Source organism: Rattus norvegicus, chromosome 11 (assembly GCF_021556685.1).
Source record: "Rattus norvegicus strain SHRSP/BbbUtx chromosome 11, alternate assembly SHRSP_T2T, whole genome shotgun sequence".
NCBI lineage: Eukaryota > Metazoa > Chordata > Mammalia > Rodentia > Muridae > Rattus > Rattus norvegicus.
Window position 1 is genome coordinate 79,505,979 of NC_141544.1, and position 18,981 is coordinate 79,524,959.

An 18,981-nucleotide genomic window follows, 5' to 3' on the forward strand; every position below is an offset into this window, starting at 1 on the left:
TCTCTATTCTCCCAATAATTGGTTGTAGTCATTTTTATTAAACCACTTTGTTTTTAATTGGGGAATAAGGCTTATACAACAAAGGCTGGTGTATACAGGAATTTGCTCATCTTTGAGCAACCAGATCTTGGGGTACAGAATTTAGCATTTGACTACCTAGCAACACCAAACCAACCCCAACAGCCTTTGGATCAAGATGTAGAACTCTCAGTTCCTCCAGTACTATGTTTGCCTGATGCTACCATGCTTCCAACTATGGTAATAATGGACTGAACCTCTGAACCTGTAAGCAGACCCAATTAAATGTTGCCCTTATAAGAGTTGCCTTGGACATGGTGTCTGTTCACAGCAGTAAAACCCTAAGACAGAAATATTATGATGACTATTCTTGGTTGGTTCTGGAAGGAACTACAATACAGAAATGGAGGACACAACTGAGATCCAGACCTTGGTGCTGGAAGACACAGGCTTTTGATCTGGATCTGGATGTGAGATAACACACTTTTGATTCACATCTTGAGGCATAGTAGCCATGCAAAGCTTAGGTCCAGAAACAGTGGTATATGTAGGGGGAAGTGCTGATACTAAGGTCTGGTTCCCTAATTGGTTTTTGATTTTGTCAATAAAGAAGGCCTGGAGCCAATTGCTGGATAGAAGATACAGGTGGGACTTCTGGGTCCCCGGAGGAAAAGGGAGACTTAGGGAAGGAGAGGAGCTTTTTGGCCACAATTTGTAGAGAGAAGCACGAAGTAATCAAGTAAGATCTCAGGGAGCTAGAACCAGTGGCCAGATGGCCAAGGAAGTCGCTGGGGGCTAGCTGATACGAGCCATTAAACTTAGGGCAGAAGGAGAGACACAGATAATAAATTGTTAGGGGCATACATTTTCAGGTGGGAGATATTTGAGCCCAGCATTGTGCTAGCAGGCAAATTCTAAAGTATTAAAACCATCTGAGTGTTTTTCATCAGCAAAGCAGAGGAGGGTAGAGAGAAGCTGGTCAGTGCTTGGTGGAGCAAAGAGAAGAACAAAAGAGAGCTGGGAGGGGTCAGAGCATGGCGTAGCACCTAGGCAAAGGTGGTAGAATGTTTTTAAAACTACATACACTCAACATATACATGCCTTTAATCCCAGGAGACAGAGGCAAGTAAATCTCTTAGTTCAAAAATCAGTCTACAGAGCAAATTCCAGGTTTTGTTTTGTTTTTTGTTTTTTTTAAATCTTAGGTCCAGGTATGGTAGTACACGCCTTTAATCCCAGCACTCAGGAGACAGAGGCATCCAGCAGATCTCAAAATTCAGAGTTCAAAATCAGTCTACAAAGCATGTTCTAGGACAGCCAAGATTAGCCAGTGAAGGAGTTGGAGCTCCAGCAAGCAGCGAAACTTGACAGTTTGGGCCTTGTTGCTTTTTGGCTTTAGAGTCAAGAATAGAACAGATTACTGGGAAAACTGATGCTGATTATCTGAAGCTAAGAAATTCAGCTTGATTAAGAAGAGACCAACGTCACTGAGGTAAAATCTTCTAGAAAGTGTTTTCTGAGAACACAATGAAGCTGTGTTCTAGAGATAGACCTTGTGCTGGCAGCCAGACTTGGTAATGTGTAAGAATCACCCAGATGGTACTGGTTTTGAAGGGGTCACCGTGAGAGGACCGGGAAGGCAGCTGGTGAAGGTGCAGCCTCAGTATCAGTTGAAGGCCAGAACTGAAAGGGTCATGCAAAGAAGTTGAGGCTTGGCACCAAGAATAGAGAGCCTATGAGAGACTTCTGGGGAAAATGCAGCCTAGCTGCAGTGGAAGACTCCAGTGTATTGGAGATGCCTGTACCGTGGGATGACCACCAAGAACAGCGACAGGAATGGAGTGGCGTCAACCAGAGCCCAGAGAGCTATAGAGGACAGAGCTGGAGAAGTGATCCAAACATTTTGGAAGAGTCCAGAAGATCATGTGTGGATTCCAGAAATTGGAACAAGAAGCTGTTAAGTTGCCTTGGAAATCCTAACGAAGACAGTTTCATCTTTAAAAATCACTTCATTATTTAATGCGTATGGTTGTTTTGACTACAAGTCTGTCTATATACAACATGCATGCCTGGCACCGAAAGAGGACCCCAGATCCCTTGGAACTAGAGTTATAGACGGTTGTCAGACACCACATGGGTGCTGGGAACCAAGCAAAGTCCTCTGGAAGAGCAGCCGGTGCTCGTAACACTGAGCCATCTCTCCAGCCCTCCAATTTCATTTTTAATCTAAGGTAGGTAAATAACAGCAAAGCACCTACACAGAGTTTAACAGGCATCAAGGTAAGCAGGAGCCCATATGGGAGGGGAGCCATCAGGCCGGCCCAGTATGGGTCAGGTATCGTCTCCTGCTTCACTGGCTATGGCTCAGAACCGTGAGTCACTGATGACCCGTGAGGTTGCTGTAGGTTCAGCCTCAGGAAGGGAGAATGCCCAGGTAGAACAGAAACCAGAGCCGGGCCCCTCCTAAGTCACGCCTACTACTGGAGTCCTCCTTTCTGTGCAGCACCACATACTTAACTGGGTGGGTATATTTACCAAAATTTGATTTGTTTTGGAAAATATAATCCCATATAAAGATTTAGATCTCATTTTTGCTTAAAATTCACGCACATAACAACATGTAACCCCCCCCCCACTGAGGAACAAAGCCAGGGTCTTTCATATGATAAGTAGGTACTGTACTCGGAGCTATGCTCCCAACCCTAACAAGTAGTCTTGAGGAACAGACACCAAGTGTTAACAGGGACCATTTTCAGGCATGAAGCTTATGAACAATATGGATCTTAATGCATATTTTTTTTTTAAGCAATGAGTGTACAAGGCATCTTCTGTTAGAAGGAAGCACTTGTCTTTCCTCTGGTGGCCATGAGCAGAGGTTCTTCAAAATCTTGCTGGCCTTTCTTCACCTTTTAGTTTATTTACCTCAGGAAAGGATAACTTGCACTGGTATTAAATTTGGAAGGAATGACTAGGGTGTGCTGAACTTGTCTCACCAGAAATTTCCATAACGTACATTTATATGAAAGGGGACCAGTGGGGCAGTGGGTATATGTGATACACATATATGAAAATGTACTGTTAGGTCTCGAGCCTGGGTCAAATTAATGCCTAATTAACATATCAAAGCAGACCTGGCCGCTAGGTTCTCCCAGTGTCCCTCAGCAACTACCTATTACAGGGCCCTCCCAGCAGACATGCCCCACCCACTACCCTGAACTCTTCAGTTCAGGGTCTGGGCTGCCCTTCCCTATATAATCCAACCATTTTCGTTATCCTCTGTGTACCTTTGTTTCGAAAGCAGATGAATGGGAAAAAAAAAAAAAGGAAAAGGGAAAAGGAACATGACTGATCCTGAGTAGGATGGAGGAGAAGATTTATTACAGTTATGTGGGACAGCAGAGCCAGAGGCAGGACACCTGGGAGAGCCCAGAATGGACATGCCCCTGAGCCACATGAGAAGAAGGGGAGGGGAAGGGAGAGGAGAAAGGAGAATAAAGAGGGCAGGTAACCAAAATGGTTGCATTATATAGGGAAGAGCAGCAGGGGGAAGGACAGTCCAGCACCCTGCATTAGAAGAGTTTCAGGTAAGGGGTGGAGTAGTCCAGCTAGGAGGGCCCTTGTAATGAGCACAGTAAAACCTTCTAGACATGTAAAAAAACGGCTCAGTGAGGATCACCACTACACCCAAGGCTGTACCCGATAACCAGAACCCAGTGACATCACTCACTCAAGATAAGCAGACACAGTCCTAGCACCCCACTGGACAGTGTATAAGCAGAAACCTAGAGCAATGCTCTGCTCTGCACGTCTAGAGAGACATCACCCTTGATCTGCCCTGCAGCTGGGGAGTCTCCCCTAGGACCCTGACTCTCAAATTAGAAACTTCTGCTCGAGACCTTCAGCTAAGATGTGCTGCACAGGCGAGCAGCTGTGCGGAGTAGGCTTAGAGGGCCGTGGTTAGGAATCAGAGTGGGAACCCCGTGTGGTGACCCTCAGCATAGCTTCTGCTATGCTATGAATATCTATCTACCTTCCTGACAGTGAAAACCTGTATTTGAACAATGAATGTGTTGTTAATAAAAGTTCTTGAAAAAAGAACCCAAGGTTCTCCTGGATTCATCCAGGCCCAATGTGATGTGTTGTGTGAACCACTTCCAGGGTCAGCAAGGAGCAAAGAGCATGTCTTCCGCTTGGCCTTCACTAATAGGTTATTTCTCATCAACTCCTTCCTAAATGATTAGAGCATAAGCCAAACACTGAAACAAGCCAGAATAATAATAATGGTAATAAAAAAGCCCATTTACTTTCAGAGAACCCCAAATGTTTCCCCCAAATCCTTTTACATCCACTGAAGGAGAAAAATGAAATTTCCCTAATTGCCAATATTTTCTCATTGTTACTTAATTTCACTATCTTGTAGCACTATCGTGACTAATCATTTGCTTAATTTTCATTTCCTGAGAGTGAAGTGCTAAAGTCTCACAGAACTTAACACTGAAGGAAAAAGAGAAGTCATCTGATCCAGCGTGCTCGCTGCTCACAACACATTACGGCCCAGAGAGAGCAGGTCACTGTGCGATCAGTGACAAAGACTGCCTTAAGTCCTAACTTTGGTGTCTGCTTTTATATATAGCACGATGAATTCTAAGCGCTGTTTTCACTTCTCAAGCATTTCTGCCAGCTTCTCTACACATTTTGTTTCTCTGTTCAGATAAACATTTACTCATCAAACCATCTCTCTGGTTCCTGCTACAGACAACACTTAACTCCTGAGTCTGTTGTGAAATCAACTTTATCTTGGGCTGTGATCTTCCTCCCTCCCTGGTCCTTCCCTCTCCCCCTCCTTCCCCCCATGTCTGCTTCTCTTTTGTCAGTTACTACTCAAGCAAGACTGGTCCCAGCCTTTCAGCCTCAGCTTGGGCTACAGGTATGCGCTACAAAGCCCAGCTAGCCTCAGCCAGCCTTTCTTTTCTGTTTTCCTCCCTCCCTACCTCCTGTGGTGCTGAGAGTTGAAACCAGGACCTCACATATACTATGCCAGAGCAGTTATCTATGTTAGTCATCTATCACCAGGTAAGCTCTTTGTAAAGTCTTTTTGTTTTAAGACTTATTTTTACCTTCTGTGTATGAGTGTCTCCCATCCATGTATGTATGTATGTATGTATGTATGTATGTATGTATGTATGTATGTCTACCGTGAGCATGCCTGCTGCCAACAGATGTTAGCAGAGGCAGCGGGACCATCTGGAGCTGTGTTAAAACAGCTGGGAGGTAGGCGGGCCATGAGTGCTGGGACTGACCTGGGTCCTCGGGAAAAGCGTCAAAGCTAACTTGCAGCCCTGCATTGTCACTGTCCACTTCTGTAGGTCTGTGCAGCAAATACAGATCTCAGTTATGTGGCCTTGACTCCAAGCTCTCAAGCTGAGGCTTCTAGACTGAATTCATGAACTGTCTAAGCTGTCTTTTTATTTACAAACTGCTGTCATCTTATTTCCCTCACCCATCCTGTTCTCTATTGCATGCTAGTAAATACACTTTACTGTGCCTTTCAAGACTCACGTAAGAGGTAGGTACGTGAATGTATAATAAAGCATGGAAAGTAGAAGGAGCCATCTCTTACTCAGCTCCCTGCACTTCCCACCCCCAGAGCCAGCACGGGCAATGGTCTGAACACACCCTTCGTGCCCTTCTCCAGCACTCACAGGTTTTGTATTTATTCTACACATTTTCCTAATCTGAAAACACATGCACATTTTAATATTAGCCCCGTTGTTCTAAACTACAAATTAAGGACTTCAAAAGTCCAGGTGATATGCCATTTACAGATGTCACCCTCCCCTGGCTCGTTCTCCATCCTCCCTTTCACCCTGTTCTGGCAGATTCTAAAGTAGCTCATGGAGTTCCGGTGGGCAATCCGCAATCTACTTCATCATCTACCTGTCCCAGCTATCGTATGTGCCCATCAGAATAGAAATGAAATTTAAAATTTAGTTTTTTAGTGAGGGCTCTATTACCATGTGACTGACTAGTGGCTATGTTACTGGACAGCACAGACATGGGACATTAGGTGTCAGAATGGCTCCACCTGTAGATAATGTTGTCTCCTTAGGAGCTAATGTTCTCACCCAGCACAGAGTGAATTTTGTTTCCTAGAAAGATTGATGTCTACGGTCTTTAGTTGCTTTTACTATTTCTTTTCCAAGTCTCTTTTCTTCTAAGAATTGAGATCTTTGTTGTTAAGTTTAGGACTTAAAGAGAAACTCAGAAGGAGTAAGGTTTTTTTCCTGGCAGAAAAGCTAGTCTGTGGTTTGCAATAAACTGAATAGCCAGCCTTTTAGTTCAGAAAACGTGTTTTCTCCACAATTGCTTTGAATTATGCCTTCTAATTTTTCTATTTTTTTTGGATACTCATTACTCATTTAAAGATTTTATGCCTGCTCTCAGTCCTGTGGACACAGGGTTCTAACACGAGCAGACGACTATGCCTCCCTGTTCTAGTACCATGCACTGCCTAGCCAGTCCACCAGCACAGTACATCTGTGTTGTGCCAGGCAGCCCAGACTGAGTGGGTTTTTTTTCCCTCTCAAATGGTGAACTCTACAAACTCTCACCAGCTTCTGCTCTGAGCCTGCTTTACCTAATGCTCTGTGACTGGAGACAAGCGCTCTCCTCAGCCTTTGTGGTTACTGCTTACACCACTGCAGCCTCTCTCCTGCCCTGCAGTCACTGTAAATCTATTTAGGGGCTGTTGTTGTTTTATCTTTGCTTTTTAATTTGAGCACACTCTGTTCTAACGCCATCAGCTTCCTCCATTCTTTGAGCACTGTATTATTTAACTTCTACTTGTTCAGTTGTCAAGCAATGACACCTGTGTGGGTGGGCTCCCATTTCCTACAGACTCCCTCTTCCTGTCAAATGTTGTGACACCTTACATCCCATCCCGTTCTCACACAGTTTCTGAAGCTGGTTTTTCTGGGCTCTGCTGTTCGACAAGTTCGTACTAGATAACTCCACATGACTGGCTCTGCTAGCCTTTCCAAACTCGTTTAGAGATCTGTTCTCTTAAAAAGTCTTCAGAATAAAGGGAGTCTAACAAGGTCATGCAGATTGCTTCAAAAGTCCCTCAAGACATAAAACTGTCATTGGAAAATCAACAGGTTCCCACAAAGGAAAAACTGGCTTCCAGTCAACTATCCCCAGGCCAGATCACAGGAGCAGACTGGCTGGTGATGAACCTGAAGCATCCAGCTCTGTTAGCAACACCCTGGATGCTACCAGGGTAGCATCAGACAAGGAAGAGCAACAGACAAGGTTTGAGACACCCAGCCAAAAACACTCAGGGGTATAAACCGGAGGCCTTCTTCTTAGAGACACAGTAGTTAAGATTTTCCTCTATTTTAAATGGCATTCAAAACCATTTCCTATTTCATTAGGGATCTAAAGGGGAGAAGTGAGGCATGAAGACTCTGAGGAGAATACAGAAGTAGGGCCAAGAATGTGCCAGACAGTTCTTTGTGGTCCCTTACAGCTCTCCATAACTAATTCTGCTTTTCAATCCCAGCAATAGATCAACTCTAGGAAAAGGTAAGAAAAGTGCCTACATGTCTCCCCTTATTGTAGACAAAGGGGTTCCACACAGTAGAAGGCTCTGGAGATGAACAGGAGGCAGAAGGGTTGCTGTGGGACACTAGGAGCAGAAGAACAGAGGTAGATAAATGAGGTGCACAGCAATTGACATGGCTTATACCATCCAAATAGGTCTGTGCAAAGCGACCTCAACCTGTTGAGAAGGAACTCCCAGTCCTGGGACACAGCCAACAAGCACTCCTATTTTAACCAAAAGCATTCAGAAATCCAGCTTGGCCTAGAAACCAGTTTAAACTGTTATTCTGGTCAGACATCCTGGTGCAGGCCCACAGTCCTCATGACTCATGAGGGTAAGACACAAGGCCTCAGGTTCACAGCATGGTTGGGCTACAGAGCAACCTGGGCAACTTAACAAGACACTGAGAAACGTTAAAAGCAGTGTAATAGGGGACTGGAAAGATGGTTCAGTGGTTAAGAGCACTGGTTGCTCTTCCAGAGGTCTTGAGTTCAATTCCTAGCAACCACATGGTGGCTCACAACCACCTGTAATGAGATCTGGGGCCCTCTTCTGGTGAGTCTGAGGACAGCTACAGTATACTCATATACATAAAATAAATCTTTTTTTTTTTTAAAGCAAACAACAACAACAATAAAAAAAAAAGGGTGTAGTATTACTCTGTGGGAGCATGTGTGTCAAGGTCAGATGACAACTTTGTGGAGTCAGTTCTTTCCCTCAGGTCACCAAGCTTGTGCAGTCAATGTCTTTACCCACTAACCATCTTGCTTGTCTAATAAACATGTTTTAAAGGGAAGGCTAGGGATATAATCAGTAGCACAGTGCTTACCTAGCATGTGTGAGACCTAGGTTCAATCCCAGTCCAAAACCATAACTGTAACTGTAGAGTGTGTGTGTGTGTGTGTGTGTGTGTGTGTGTGTGTTACTAGGAACTGAACCTGGGACTCTACCACAAACTCTATATCCCTGTGCTAATATTCAATCTCTCCTCAGTCAGACTGGAGAAAGTCTGCCTTATCAATCACTATCATGAATCCAAAGCCAAAATGAGAAAGAGTGTGCCCATAGCACATTGTAGGCAAGCAGCATCTTTAAAGCCTGATATAATCACAGCACTGTAAGACCCGCCCCTTCTAAGTGTACAGTGAGGTGTCTTTGATCACCACAGTCACAAAGTTGTGCAAGCACCATCACTAGTTACATTTTCATCCCTTTAAAAGGAAATCCTGGGGTTGGGGATTTAGCTCAGTGGTAGAGCGCTTGCCTAGCAAGCGCAAGGCCCTGGGTTCAGTCCCCAGCTCCGAAAAAGAGAAAAAAGAAAAAAAAGAAAAAAAAAAGAAAAAAGGAAGTCCTGTACCTGTTCCTACAGCTCAGGGTTGTCCCTCCTACTAGTCTTCCACGTGTACAGACTAATGTCCTAGACATTTCAGGTCAAAGAAATCGCATCATCCATTGACAGGCTGTGTCTCCCTTCCTTTCACTCAGGTGGGAGACACCACTGATAATTCACCAGGCTGGTATTGACACACCACATTTTGCAGTCTATGAGTGGCATTTAAAAAGTATGTTGATATTACTTATGTTAACCGGCAAAGAATGACTCAAGATTTGACGCAAGGTACCATATATTATCTGCACACTGATCTCTTGGCCTAAAATACTGATTACTAACATTGTACAATAGATCAATTTATAAATCAGATTACAGCCAGATATGTGTGTGTTTGTAGGCCTAGTGCTTTGAAAGGCTGAGGCAGAGGATTGCTTAAACCCAGGACAGGGATAGCAGCCTGGAAAATATGGAAAACCCTCCACTTTAAAAAAACAAACAAACAAACAAAAAAAAACTAAAGTAAAACTCCCTAGATAAATTAAACATTAATATATATATAATATTATATAATACTATATATTATAATTCTAAGATAATAAGATACAACACATGTTCATTCTATTGTGTGTCTTGTGGTAAGATTAGTAAAGTACTTCTTGGCTTCCTCTAGTACCTCACTCTAAAGCTGCCCCTCTCCTCCTTCCCTTCTGGATCAACACTGCAGCCTTGCTTCCTGTCACAACTGATCCAACTGGACCTGCTGGCTCCTCACTAAGATAAAAAACTAAGACTCTGCTTCTAGCTAGCTGTTCTCATCTTGGTTCCAAGAGCTACATCAGGAGACTACCTGTTACTATCACCTGGCACTTGAAACAAGCAGCAAGCATGCAGAGGGAGAATGGCTCAGACACCACACAGATAGCAGCTCAAAGTGACGAGGAGCAGGAACGCCTGGGCACACTGGGTTGTTTCAGCCCGAGTCTGGACCATTCCTACCGCTCAGCTACACTCCTGCCCTTGATTTTTATTTATAGAATATGCTGCAGACAACAGGTTCCTCTTGATGGTTAAGCGAGGAGGTTTCCCTGATCTCCGGCCAACAGTCCTGATACAATCACCTCCCCAACAAGCCTACTGTGGGCTTTTGTTTGTTTGTTTGTTTTGCTGTAGAGTACATCGCAGTCCTTGTGGACACTAGGTGAATACACTGCCAGAGCCCTCTCCAGCTCTTAAGTTAGTTTTTTTTTTTTTTTTTAGCAAAGGCTTTATTTTCACAGTATTCATTAACCAAACACTTTAATTACTACCTGTAGAATATTTTTAGAATTTATTTATTAAAAAAATTCTCAACACATTCTCGGATAAGTAGGTAGAATAAAGTTAAGGTTTCTGTCAATTTTACTAAGATCCCTGAGCTGGCAACACAGGTAAATGTAGCGATGGTATTAGCCTGGTATGTGCATGGCAACCCCTTTAAAAAGACCAATACCACACACACCAACTCATGTTTCTATCCTGCAAAAATAAAGGAAGTCCTTCCGAAAGGAAGCTCTTTTGAGTTTTGTTTCGTTTTCATAACACATCACCTCATGACCATTTGGGCTTGCCTACTAAATGTTTTTAAGTCTTCTATATATTCCTAAAAAGATCTGAAATTTTGGGGAGACAACTGACTTATAGTTCCTTTCTAAGTTCCTCCCCAAAGGCCTCACTAAACAACATAAGTCAGCACAGAGATAGAGTAGCTAACTTATCTAGATTAATTTTCTCATCCTGTAAATTAATGCGAGATAGTGTAATTAAGCAACACATCTACTGATTACACCATGATTGCTGAGTAGGTCATGAAGCCCAGTAGGCTCTCCCTACAGCCTGGTTAGAGGCTCCCGCCTCCGTGGATCTCTGAGCCTTCATCTGCTGCTTGTTTCTAGAACCATTGCTTCATTAAACACAGTCATTTCCATTGTCTCTTTCTCTCTTAGGGAAGGCTGGGTTCAAAGATGTTTCCAATTTGAGGGCATAGACTTTTCCCTAAAACCAAATCCAGGATTTGTCATGTAATAAGTTTCTAGTGGAGATTGACAAAATAAATAAATACATTTCTTAAAAATCCTTATCACAAAATTTAACAGAGATGGACAGGCCAATCATCCTTTGAAGTCTAAGACTTGGCTCCGGAGGGAATTTGTATTGCACTGTTTCATTTATTCACTTTCCCTAAGACATACTTAAATTTTAAAACTTGTATTTTATATTTTAAAATCTTCAAGGAAATCCCCTTATAAATCACTGAAATACTCCAACTGTGAGCAACTCCCTTCTTTGTTTCTGATGGCCTGGATCTTAGGAGTGCCTTTCTGCAGCTGAGGGAACAGTATGTGACAAGGTGACAAAGTGCTACTTATTTATTTCTCCCCCTTTCACAAAACCCCAAGGCTCTAAGTTTAAAGATGATGCACAACAGAATCTGCTGGTTTTCTTGGACTCACACTGGGCAGGAAGAAACTAGAAACTGATTGTAGCCTAATTCTTTTCCAAATCAAAACGGTGACCCAGGGATAAAAGTCCAATCTTTTTTTTTTTTTTCTTTTCTTTTTTTCAGAGCTGGGGACCGACCCCAGGGCCTTGTGCTTGCTAGGCAAGCGCTCTACCACTGAGCTAAATCTCCAACCCCAAAAGTCCAATCTTTTAAGCTGGTAACCACAGCCCAGCTGGGTGGGAGTGAGTGATCTGCTCAAGGGGATGCCCAAGTCACCACAGCAGCCCAATGGGCAGATGGCACCCCAACAGGCACAAGAATAAAGAACTTACTTTCTACTTTCTGCTTTTAAAAGTGAGGATGAGAGTAACTTTCCATGGAGGGGAGTTATTGTTTTCTCAAACATTAAACATTGTTTCCTAGTTCGGGTTTTAAATTGCCACCAAGACACAAACGTTATGCTGGCTTTGCCCTGGAGAATGAGGAAATAAACCCAGTATCATGTCCTCTGTACTACCCAAAGGGTTGCATCACAACTACAGAGCTTCTGGCTTTGCATGTCCCTAACTGTCCTCAGCCCCCTTTCCACTCCCAAAATCTATAGTCCAGAAAGATGGACATGTGCTCTACATGCTGATCAAGTGTGAGCACCACAAGCAAGACTCTAAGCTGGTATAAAAAGGACCAACCAGAGTCCTTCCTAGTACTGTATCTGACACAGAGGCTCTGAAAACCCAACCTCTTCCCACCATGTCAGGACTAACTACACTAGCAGAGCCTAAGACCATCACACAAAGAGAAACAAAGTCAAACCGTTGCTTCTCAACCCTGAGCTGGTTCCTTCCATTTTGTAAGTTAACATTTAATCTTTTTAAAATATTATTTTACTAACTTATCTTTATGAGTGTTTTTCCATATGCATGCCAGGTGCCCTCGGGGGTCAAAAGAAGGGCATCAGATCCCCTGGAACTGGAGCTACTGACAGTTGTGACCCACCATGTGGGTGCTGGGGGAATCAAACCTAGGTTTTCTGGAAGATCAGCGAGGGCTCTTAACTGCTGGGCTATCTCTCCATCCCATAGTTTTATATCTTTATCAGCTTCAAACCAGAAGATCCCTTTATTCCTAAAATTGTTTGAGTTGTATTACTATCAGCTGTAACTCAAAAATCCAACTATACTTATAACCCAAACTACATTGATTCAGGAAGGAGGACCGAGGCAAGCATGGACCCGCCAACCTGCTGTCCTTCAAAGCCTTTGTTAGTGTGGATGCCTCTGGCAGGTCCTGCTGTTTCTCCTGTCTATCACCAATACACTATCTCCACCTGTCAACAATCTACCAGGGCAATCCTCGAATTCCTTAAAATCCTAACACAAGTTTGCATCATTCGATTTCCTATAAAGTTGGAGATAAAACACATTCCAAGCAATACATTAGATGGAATTTTGATTTTTTTTTTATTTTTTAGATTTCAAAGACATCAATTTCATAAGGCAAAATTTCCAGATTTAAAGCAAATCCAACCAGGATACGGATATTTCAATATATTCTATCATACTTAGCAACAGCATATTTTCCACTTTAGAACATTTGAAATTAGTGATGAAACTCTCAAACATACCTCCAGTAAGGCTCCTGTCTGGAAGAACTTCAAAGGCTTTTCTATTGAATAATAAAGACTATGGTAGCTCCCCTTAGCCAGGTATGCTCTCACCAGCCCAACCGCTATCACCAGCCACCTAGTGAAAAAGAGAGCACAGTGAGGAGAGGAAGCAAGAGTACGGTGGACTTGGGACAATAGAGGTAGGAATAGCAGGGCTTATCTAAAAAAATTAAAAAGACCCTAGATTTACCCAGTGCTGTGATGTACCACCCACATGAACAGCATGGTCCCCAGAGTGGCTCTATTGGGAGGTGGAACCTTTGAGGGCTGAGACCTAGTAAGACGTCTTTAAGACATCAGGGGCACGCCCTGAAACAGACCCTAGGACCCCAGCCCTCTTTCTTTCTCTCTTTTGTGGCATGATCATGAGTTCTGTTCCTGCCTTGTCACTGACCCAAAGTAAGGAGGTCCCTTCAACTGTGGGCCGAAATCTCCAAACTGCACCAAAACAAACCTTCCTTCTTTGCAAGTGGATTATTTTAAGTATAGTATAAAAATGATGGACACATCAACTGTAGTTCACAAAGACCACATTGTAGCACAAATGAGTGTTACACTACCTACAACATCCTGTAAAATAAAATTACATTGTGGCACCTCATTTGTCTGGAACTGGGCTCTTTGATAAACCCATCTGCTGAGAACAAGGCCAACTGGAAGGGAAGAAGCTATTGTGCAGTTAAATCAGATCCCAGAAAGTCTGAGTGGAACAAGGGGCTCAGTTTTACGCTGTTAAAGGCTCTTTAATAATAGTCAGACTGGGAAAATATTTTAAACTATTTTCACAAGTGTCTCAGTGGGACATGTCCATATATCGTGATCTTTCTTATCTAAATTACATACAAAGTAAGAATAAAAGTTGCCTTTGAAGAGGAATAGTTTTATATTTTCCAAAACCAAGTGAGATAAGAGACCAATCAATAGGTATATTGGTTAGAAACCCACAAAACAAGAAAGCACTGGGACACCTAGTTGTGAGTGTTACCTTTCTTCTCTACCTTCCCTCTCAAAAATTAATACTAGGCTTGTGGTTTCCTGTTATCTATAAGGAAGCAAATGGCGCCTGGTCATTAAGGCCCATCGCAGGAAGAACAGATTTAACTAAATGTACACGTTTAACTAGGCAACAGTATATCCTACAAACCACCGGAGGGACATTAAATAAGGATTTATAATAGAAGAAATAAATTCCTTACTGGTCTAACAGGTCAGTATAGGCAGTAACAAATTAACATTCAAGTTTATTATCAGTTAAAGTTTGATATGTTATTATCAAGTTTATTATAAATTAATGCTCAGGTTGACTAGAACTAGAACTGATTCCCTCTCAGAATCCTAACTTCTTTTCTGCGTTAAGACTCCATTCCTCACCCTTATCTTGTGTTCCATAACCCAGAAAATGAGGTCCTTCACCTTACTTGAATTTGCTAGAATAGGAATTTCATATACCCACATATACAGGATCCCTAACTGTTCTACTAAAAAAAAACCAAACAAACAAAAAAAAACAACCAAGCAAACAAACAAACAAAAAAAAAAAACAAAAAACAAAACGGAATCTGGGAACATGCATGTGAAAGTCAACTTGTATCTGCTGGAGTTCCACTGACCTACGTTTAAATCCAGAGATTCTGAGAATGTGTTTGATCTTATGCAAGCCTGTGTTCCTTTCTTTTCGTCTTCTCCTCCTCCTCCTCCTTCATTACTCTGTGTAGACCAGGCTGTCCTTTAACTTAGAGATCCACCATCTCTGAGCCTATGTTTCAACACCTACCATTTCTAATACTAACAATCAGTCTACCACCCTCCCAGGCTATTTCTTCATTAAAAAGCAACATAATAACACTTACAACATTTGTGTAAGCATGTATTAGCATGTGCTAATACCAGCAGCATCTAAAGAACATACGAAAACGAGCTGATTGAAGCAAGGTGATTTGGAACAGGATTTCACTGTATATATGTGCTTTGTGCCTATTTTAAGTTTTGAAGCCTGCCAATGTATTTCCTACTGTAAAGGATAATTAAGACTAAAAAGTCTTACCTAAGAAAATAGCTGGGGCGGGGGGGGGGGGGGGGGGGGGAGCCATGGCGCTAGGGATATAGTTCAGAAGTAGAGCGCATGCAAGTGTGAGGCCCTAGGTTCAATCCCCAAGACTAGTAAACAAAACAGCAGCAGCAGCAGCAAAGAATGATAGGGTGTCAAGAGTGGTGGCACAGTTCCCTAACTCCAACAGTCAGAAGACTGAGGCAGGAGGATCACAAGTTCCAGACAGTCAGGACTACATAAATGAGCTCTGGTCTTAAAAAAAAAAAAAAAAACAAAACAAGGGTTGGGGATTTAGCTCAGTGGTAGAGCGCTTGCCTAGCAAGTGCAGGGCCCTGGGTTCGGTCCCCAGTTCCGAAAAAAAGAAAAGAAAAAAAAAACAGAAAAAGAAAGAGAAAGAGAAAAAGGAAGGAGGGAAGGAAGAGGACAGGAGAAACTGCACGTAAGAAAGTTTTACGACCTAGAAATTTCCTAACAAATTATATTGTGATCCACCTCACCAAAACCACCGGATTGCGAAACCTGGATTCACCTAGCCCAACTCTACCTAACTGGGTTTAAAACAAAACAAAACAACAACAAAACAAAAACAAACAAACAAAAAAAACCACTAGAGGCCCAGAGAAAGAAGCAGGTTTCTTCAAAGTCACAGGGCAAGTTGTGTGAGAACTGGAACTAAAAACCCTCTTCAAAATTGAAGAGGCAGAGTTGAAACTGGGTAAACACCGTTCCGAGGGTCCATTCTCTCCCTACCTCAACTTACCCCAAGAAAGTCTACCTAATTCCCCCCTCGGAAGTCTACGCCCGGGTGTCGGGCGGCTGGCCGAAAACTTCGAACAGATTCCCACCGCCTCCCAGATGAACGCTCCCGCTAGGGTTTTGAAAACCACCGCCTAAAATGAATGGTCTCCGCAGCCAGTCCGGCTTCCTCGCCGGGCTGGGGCAATCACGACCGGCCGCCCCGGACTGGCCTCCGCCCCGCGCCGCGCAGCCCCGCACCTGTGGCCGGCCCCCAGGCTCGCCGGCTCGCCCGCTCGCCCCGCCGAGGCCCTGGCCAGGCAGCTCTGCGGCCACCCTGCCCCGCGCTCGCCCCGCGGCCGCCCGGGCTGCGGGTCCGACACCCAGCGCGCGGGCTGCAGAGCGCCCCCGCCGGCCGCAGAGCACGCTCCCCGCCTCCCCGGGGGAGCTCCAGCCTCACCCCGCCGTCATCACCACATTGTAGATGACCAGGTACGCCGTGGCCACAGGCCCGGGGCCCTTCTTCTTCCGGGAGCCGCTGCTGTCGCCAGCCCCGGCTCGTCCACTGCCGCCCCCATTCCCCTTGGTCGCTGCAGTCGCCGCCGCTGCCGCCATGTCAAGCGCCTGCAGCCCGCTCTCCTCACGCGTGCACCTCAGACCCACTGGGTACTGCGAGGGGGCGGAGGGAGGGACGAGGGGGAGGCGGGGCCGCGGCACGGGGCGGAGCCAGGGCAGCGCCCACGGGGCCGCCATCTTGGATGAGGGCAAAGACGCTCCAGGCGCTCCCGCCTGGCGACTCATCTCCGTAGCCGCCGCCATCTTGGATGGGGGTAATTTCCTCCGGACTTCCGGCGGGCAATCAGTTTTGGCATCCAGCGCCATATTTGATTAGGTTAATGTGAACCTGGGTCTCACTTGCCAGGCCTGCTCTTATGAATAATTAATTTGTTTCTGGTCATTTGCTATCTTATAACCATCTCTTCCTGCTGGATCCAAATGACATGTCCTAGTCCTTGGTAATTTTAGCCTCTCCCAGGTACCATATCTTTACCCCTGTACACAGTTGCCCAAATAGCTAGGGTGATTTTCAGCAGTTAAGCTTGGTATCCTGTTAAGAGAGCCGCAGGAACCAGAATTTTTGCAACATACTATCTTTCTCTTCAAATTGTAGCCAATTTAGGGAACCAGCCTTCCCCATCTTTTGATTTTTTTTCTTTTAACCTGCACTGTTGGACAATTCCAACAGTCTTTGGGGGCTAGGCAGTTTGTCTCTATTCATAGGCCTTCTTTTTATAAAAGAGGATTAAGGTAATTCAGTGGCTAATAGAGAACCAAATGAGGCACTAAAGAGTTAATTATACCTAAAGGTTATGGGCTAGTGGGAAGGAAGTACTCCTACTGAGTTAAAACAGAAATAACTTCTGAAAGCTGCTTTAATCTGCTGACCCCACTCATTTCTTTTTTTAGTAGTTTCTTCATAAAAGTACCTTGCTATCAATGTTCATAAATAAACTGATTTATGTAACATAATAAAGTATGTATGATTCCAGGAAGAATTTTTGGAGCATATACAAGGTTGTACTGTAGTTTAATCAAAATAAACGAAAGAAACAGAAGTTGTCACTCTCCCAGAGATTACACAGAAGGAGCCAGGCATGAATTGATATGCATTAGCTAGTGAAAAGTGGTGTTAGAAAAGTATCACAATGATCCAGGTCACAATGACAGTGATTCAGACCAGTGTGATAATAATTGAAGGAGGGATGAACACTGAATTCTTAGAATATTTTAGAGTTGGTGAAACGTTTAGGTTAAATGTTTGGTTTTAATGGAAGGTAAAAGAGGTGTTCAACTTGGGAGAACAAGTTGTAAAAAAGTGGATTTGAAGGAGAAGTCAGAACTTTTATGTTCAGCTTGAAATCCTTTTTAGAAATCTAAGTGGAGATGTGGAAGACACAACTAGATTTAAACTCTGAGGTTCAGGAAGACCTGCAGGCTGGGGGGGAGGGGGGGGACAGGGGAGAGGAAGAAGGAGAGGGAGAGAGATTGATTGATTGATCAATTTGAGACCATCGGGATGACAATAGGATTTAAAGTCATGATGTCCCCTAGAAACTGAGAGGTAGCAGCAGAGCAATTGTTGAATTCTCATTCTTTTCTGCCCTCGAGGAATGTAAAGACATCCTGCTGCCTTGTTTTCCCTGACGTTTTAAAGAACAAGTCATGGAGAAGGGAACAGGTTTGGTTTTCAACACACATATGATAGTCCACAATCATCCCTAACTCCATTCTCAGGGGATGCATTGCCATCATCTGACCTCTAAAGCACCAGGCACACCCATGGTACATATACACACATGCAGGTGAAACACTTCTACAATAAATAAAATAAAATAAACAAGCCCAAAACAAACAAAAAAATCCAAAAGTGCATCAGCCCCCCACCTCTCATAAAGGAGTGAACTATTTTTCAAAACAATCATTCACTTTAAAACTCTCATTCATTTTAACTGATTCTCTTTTCAATAATACAATAGGAAAGTATAATAACTTTCCTATTATATCAACTTAAAACTCAGTATCTATTTTCGTAGCCATTTATACCCAAACCCATCAGTTCTGCAAAGGTGATTTTTTTTTTCTAATTACAAATGTGTTCACATCTACTACTTTTCTCGTCCTATTCCTGTAACTTTAATTTTTTTCAAAACCTATTTTTAATGATGGTTCTTAAAGGCTTTAACCTCCCTTTAACCCATCACCCACCAAAGGGAGTGGGAAAGAAGAGTAAGGGGAAGTAGACCTAATGTTTAGAAAGGTTCTTTGGAGCAATTCCAATCTGTGTTGTCTGGAAATCCGTAGCTCAGTTCACAGGTTAGCAGTGGCAGCTCTGTCTACTTTCAAGTACCTCATGGAAATATTGGGTCAGCAACATTGGTGGCACAAGCTATCAGGAACAGCTAGGCCCCAGCCTTGCCTCAAGGAAGGACCAAGAAGAACACCAGAAGAGGTTCTTGGCTGTGCCTCTCTCAGGGAAGGGTTGACCAAGGAAGACTTGAGACCCACTAGCGTTACACAGCTAGTTCTATAAGCAAGC

General features: G+C 43.6%; 1 protein-coding gene across 4 annotated transcripts in view; it reads right to left on the reverse strand.

The window, feature by feature from the left end:
* The window catches only part of Hacd2 (3-hydroxyacyl-CoA dehydratase 2), a 91,587-nt gene extending 75,024 nt beyond the window's left edge, over window positions 1-16,563 (reverse strand). For 2 of the 4 annotated variants that reach the window (NR_175003.1, NM_001402103.1), the window contains 2 exon segments: window positions 13,058-13,175; window positions 16,345-16,563. Coding sequence is in view for 2 of the 4 variants with exons in the window: in NM_001402103.1 (NP_001389032.1) it covers window positions 13,058-13,175; window positions 16,345-16,499 (273 nt within the window). In the remaining 2 variants the exon portion in view is untranslated. 4 annotated transcript variants of the gene reach the window in all.
* Between the last annotated feature and the right edge of the window lie 2,418 nt (window positions 16,564-18,981).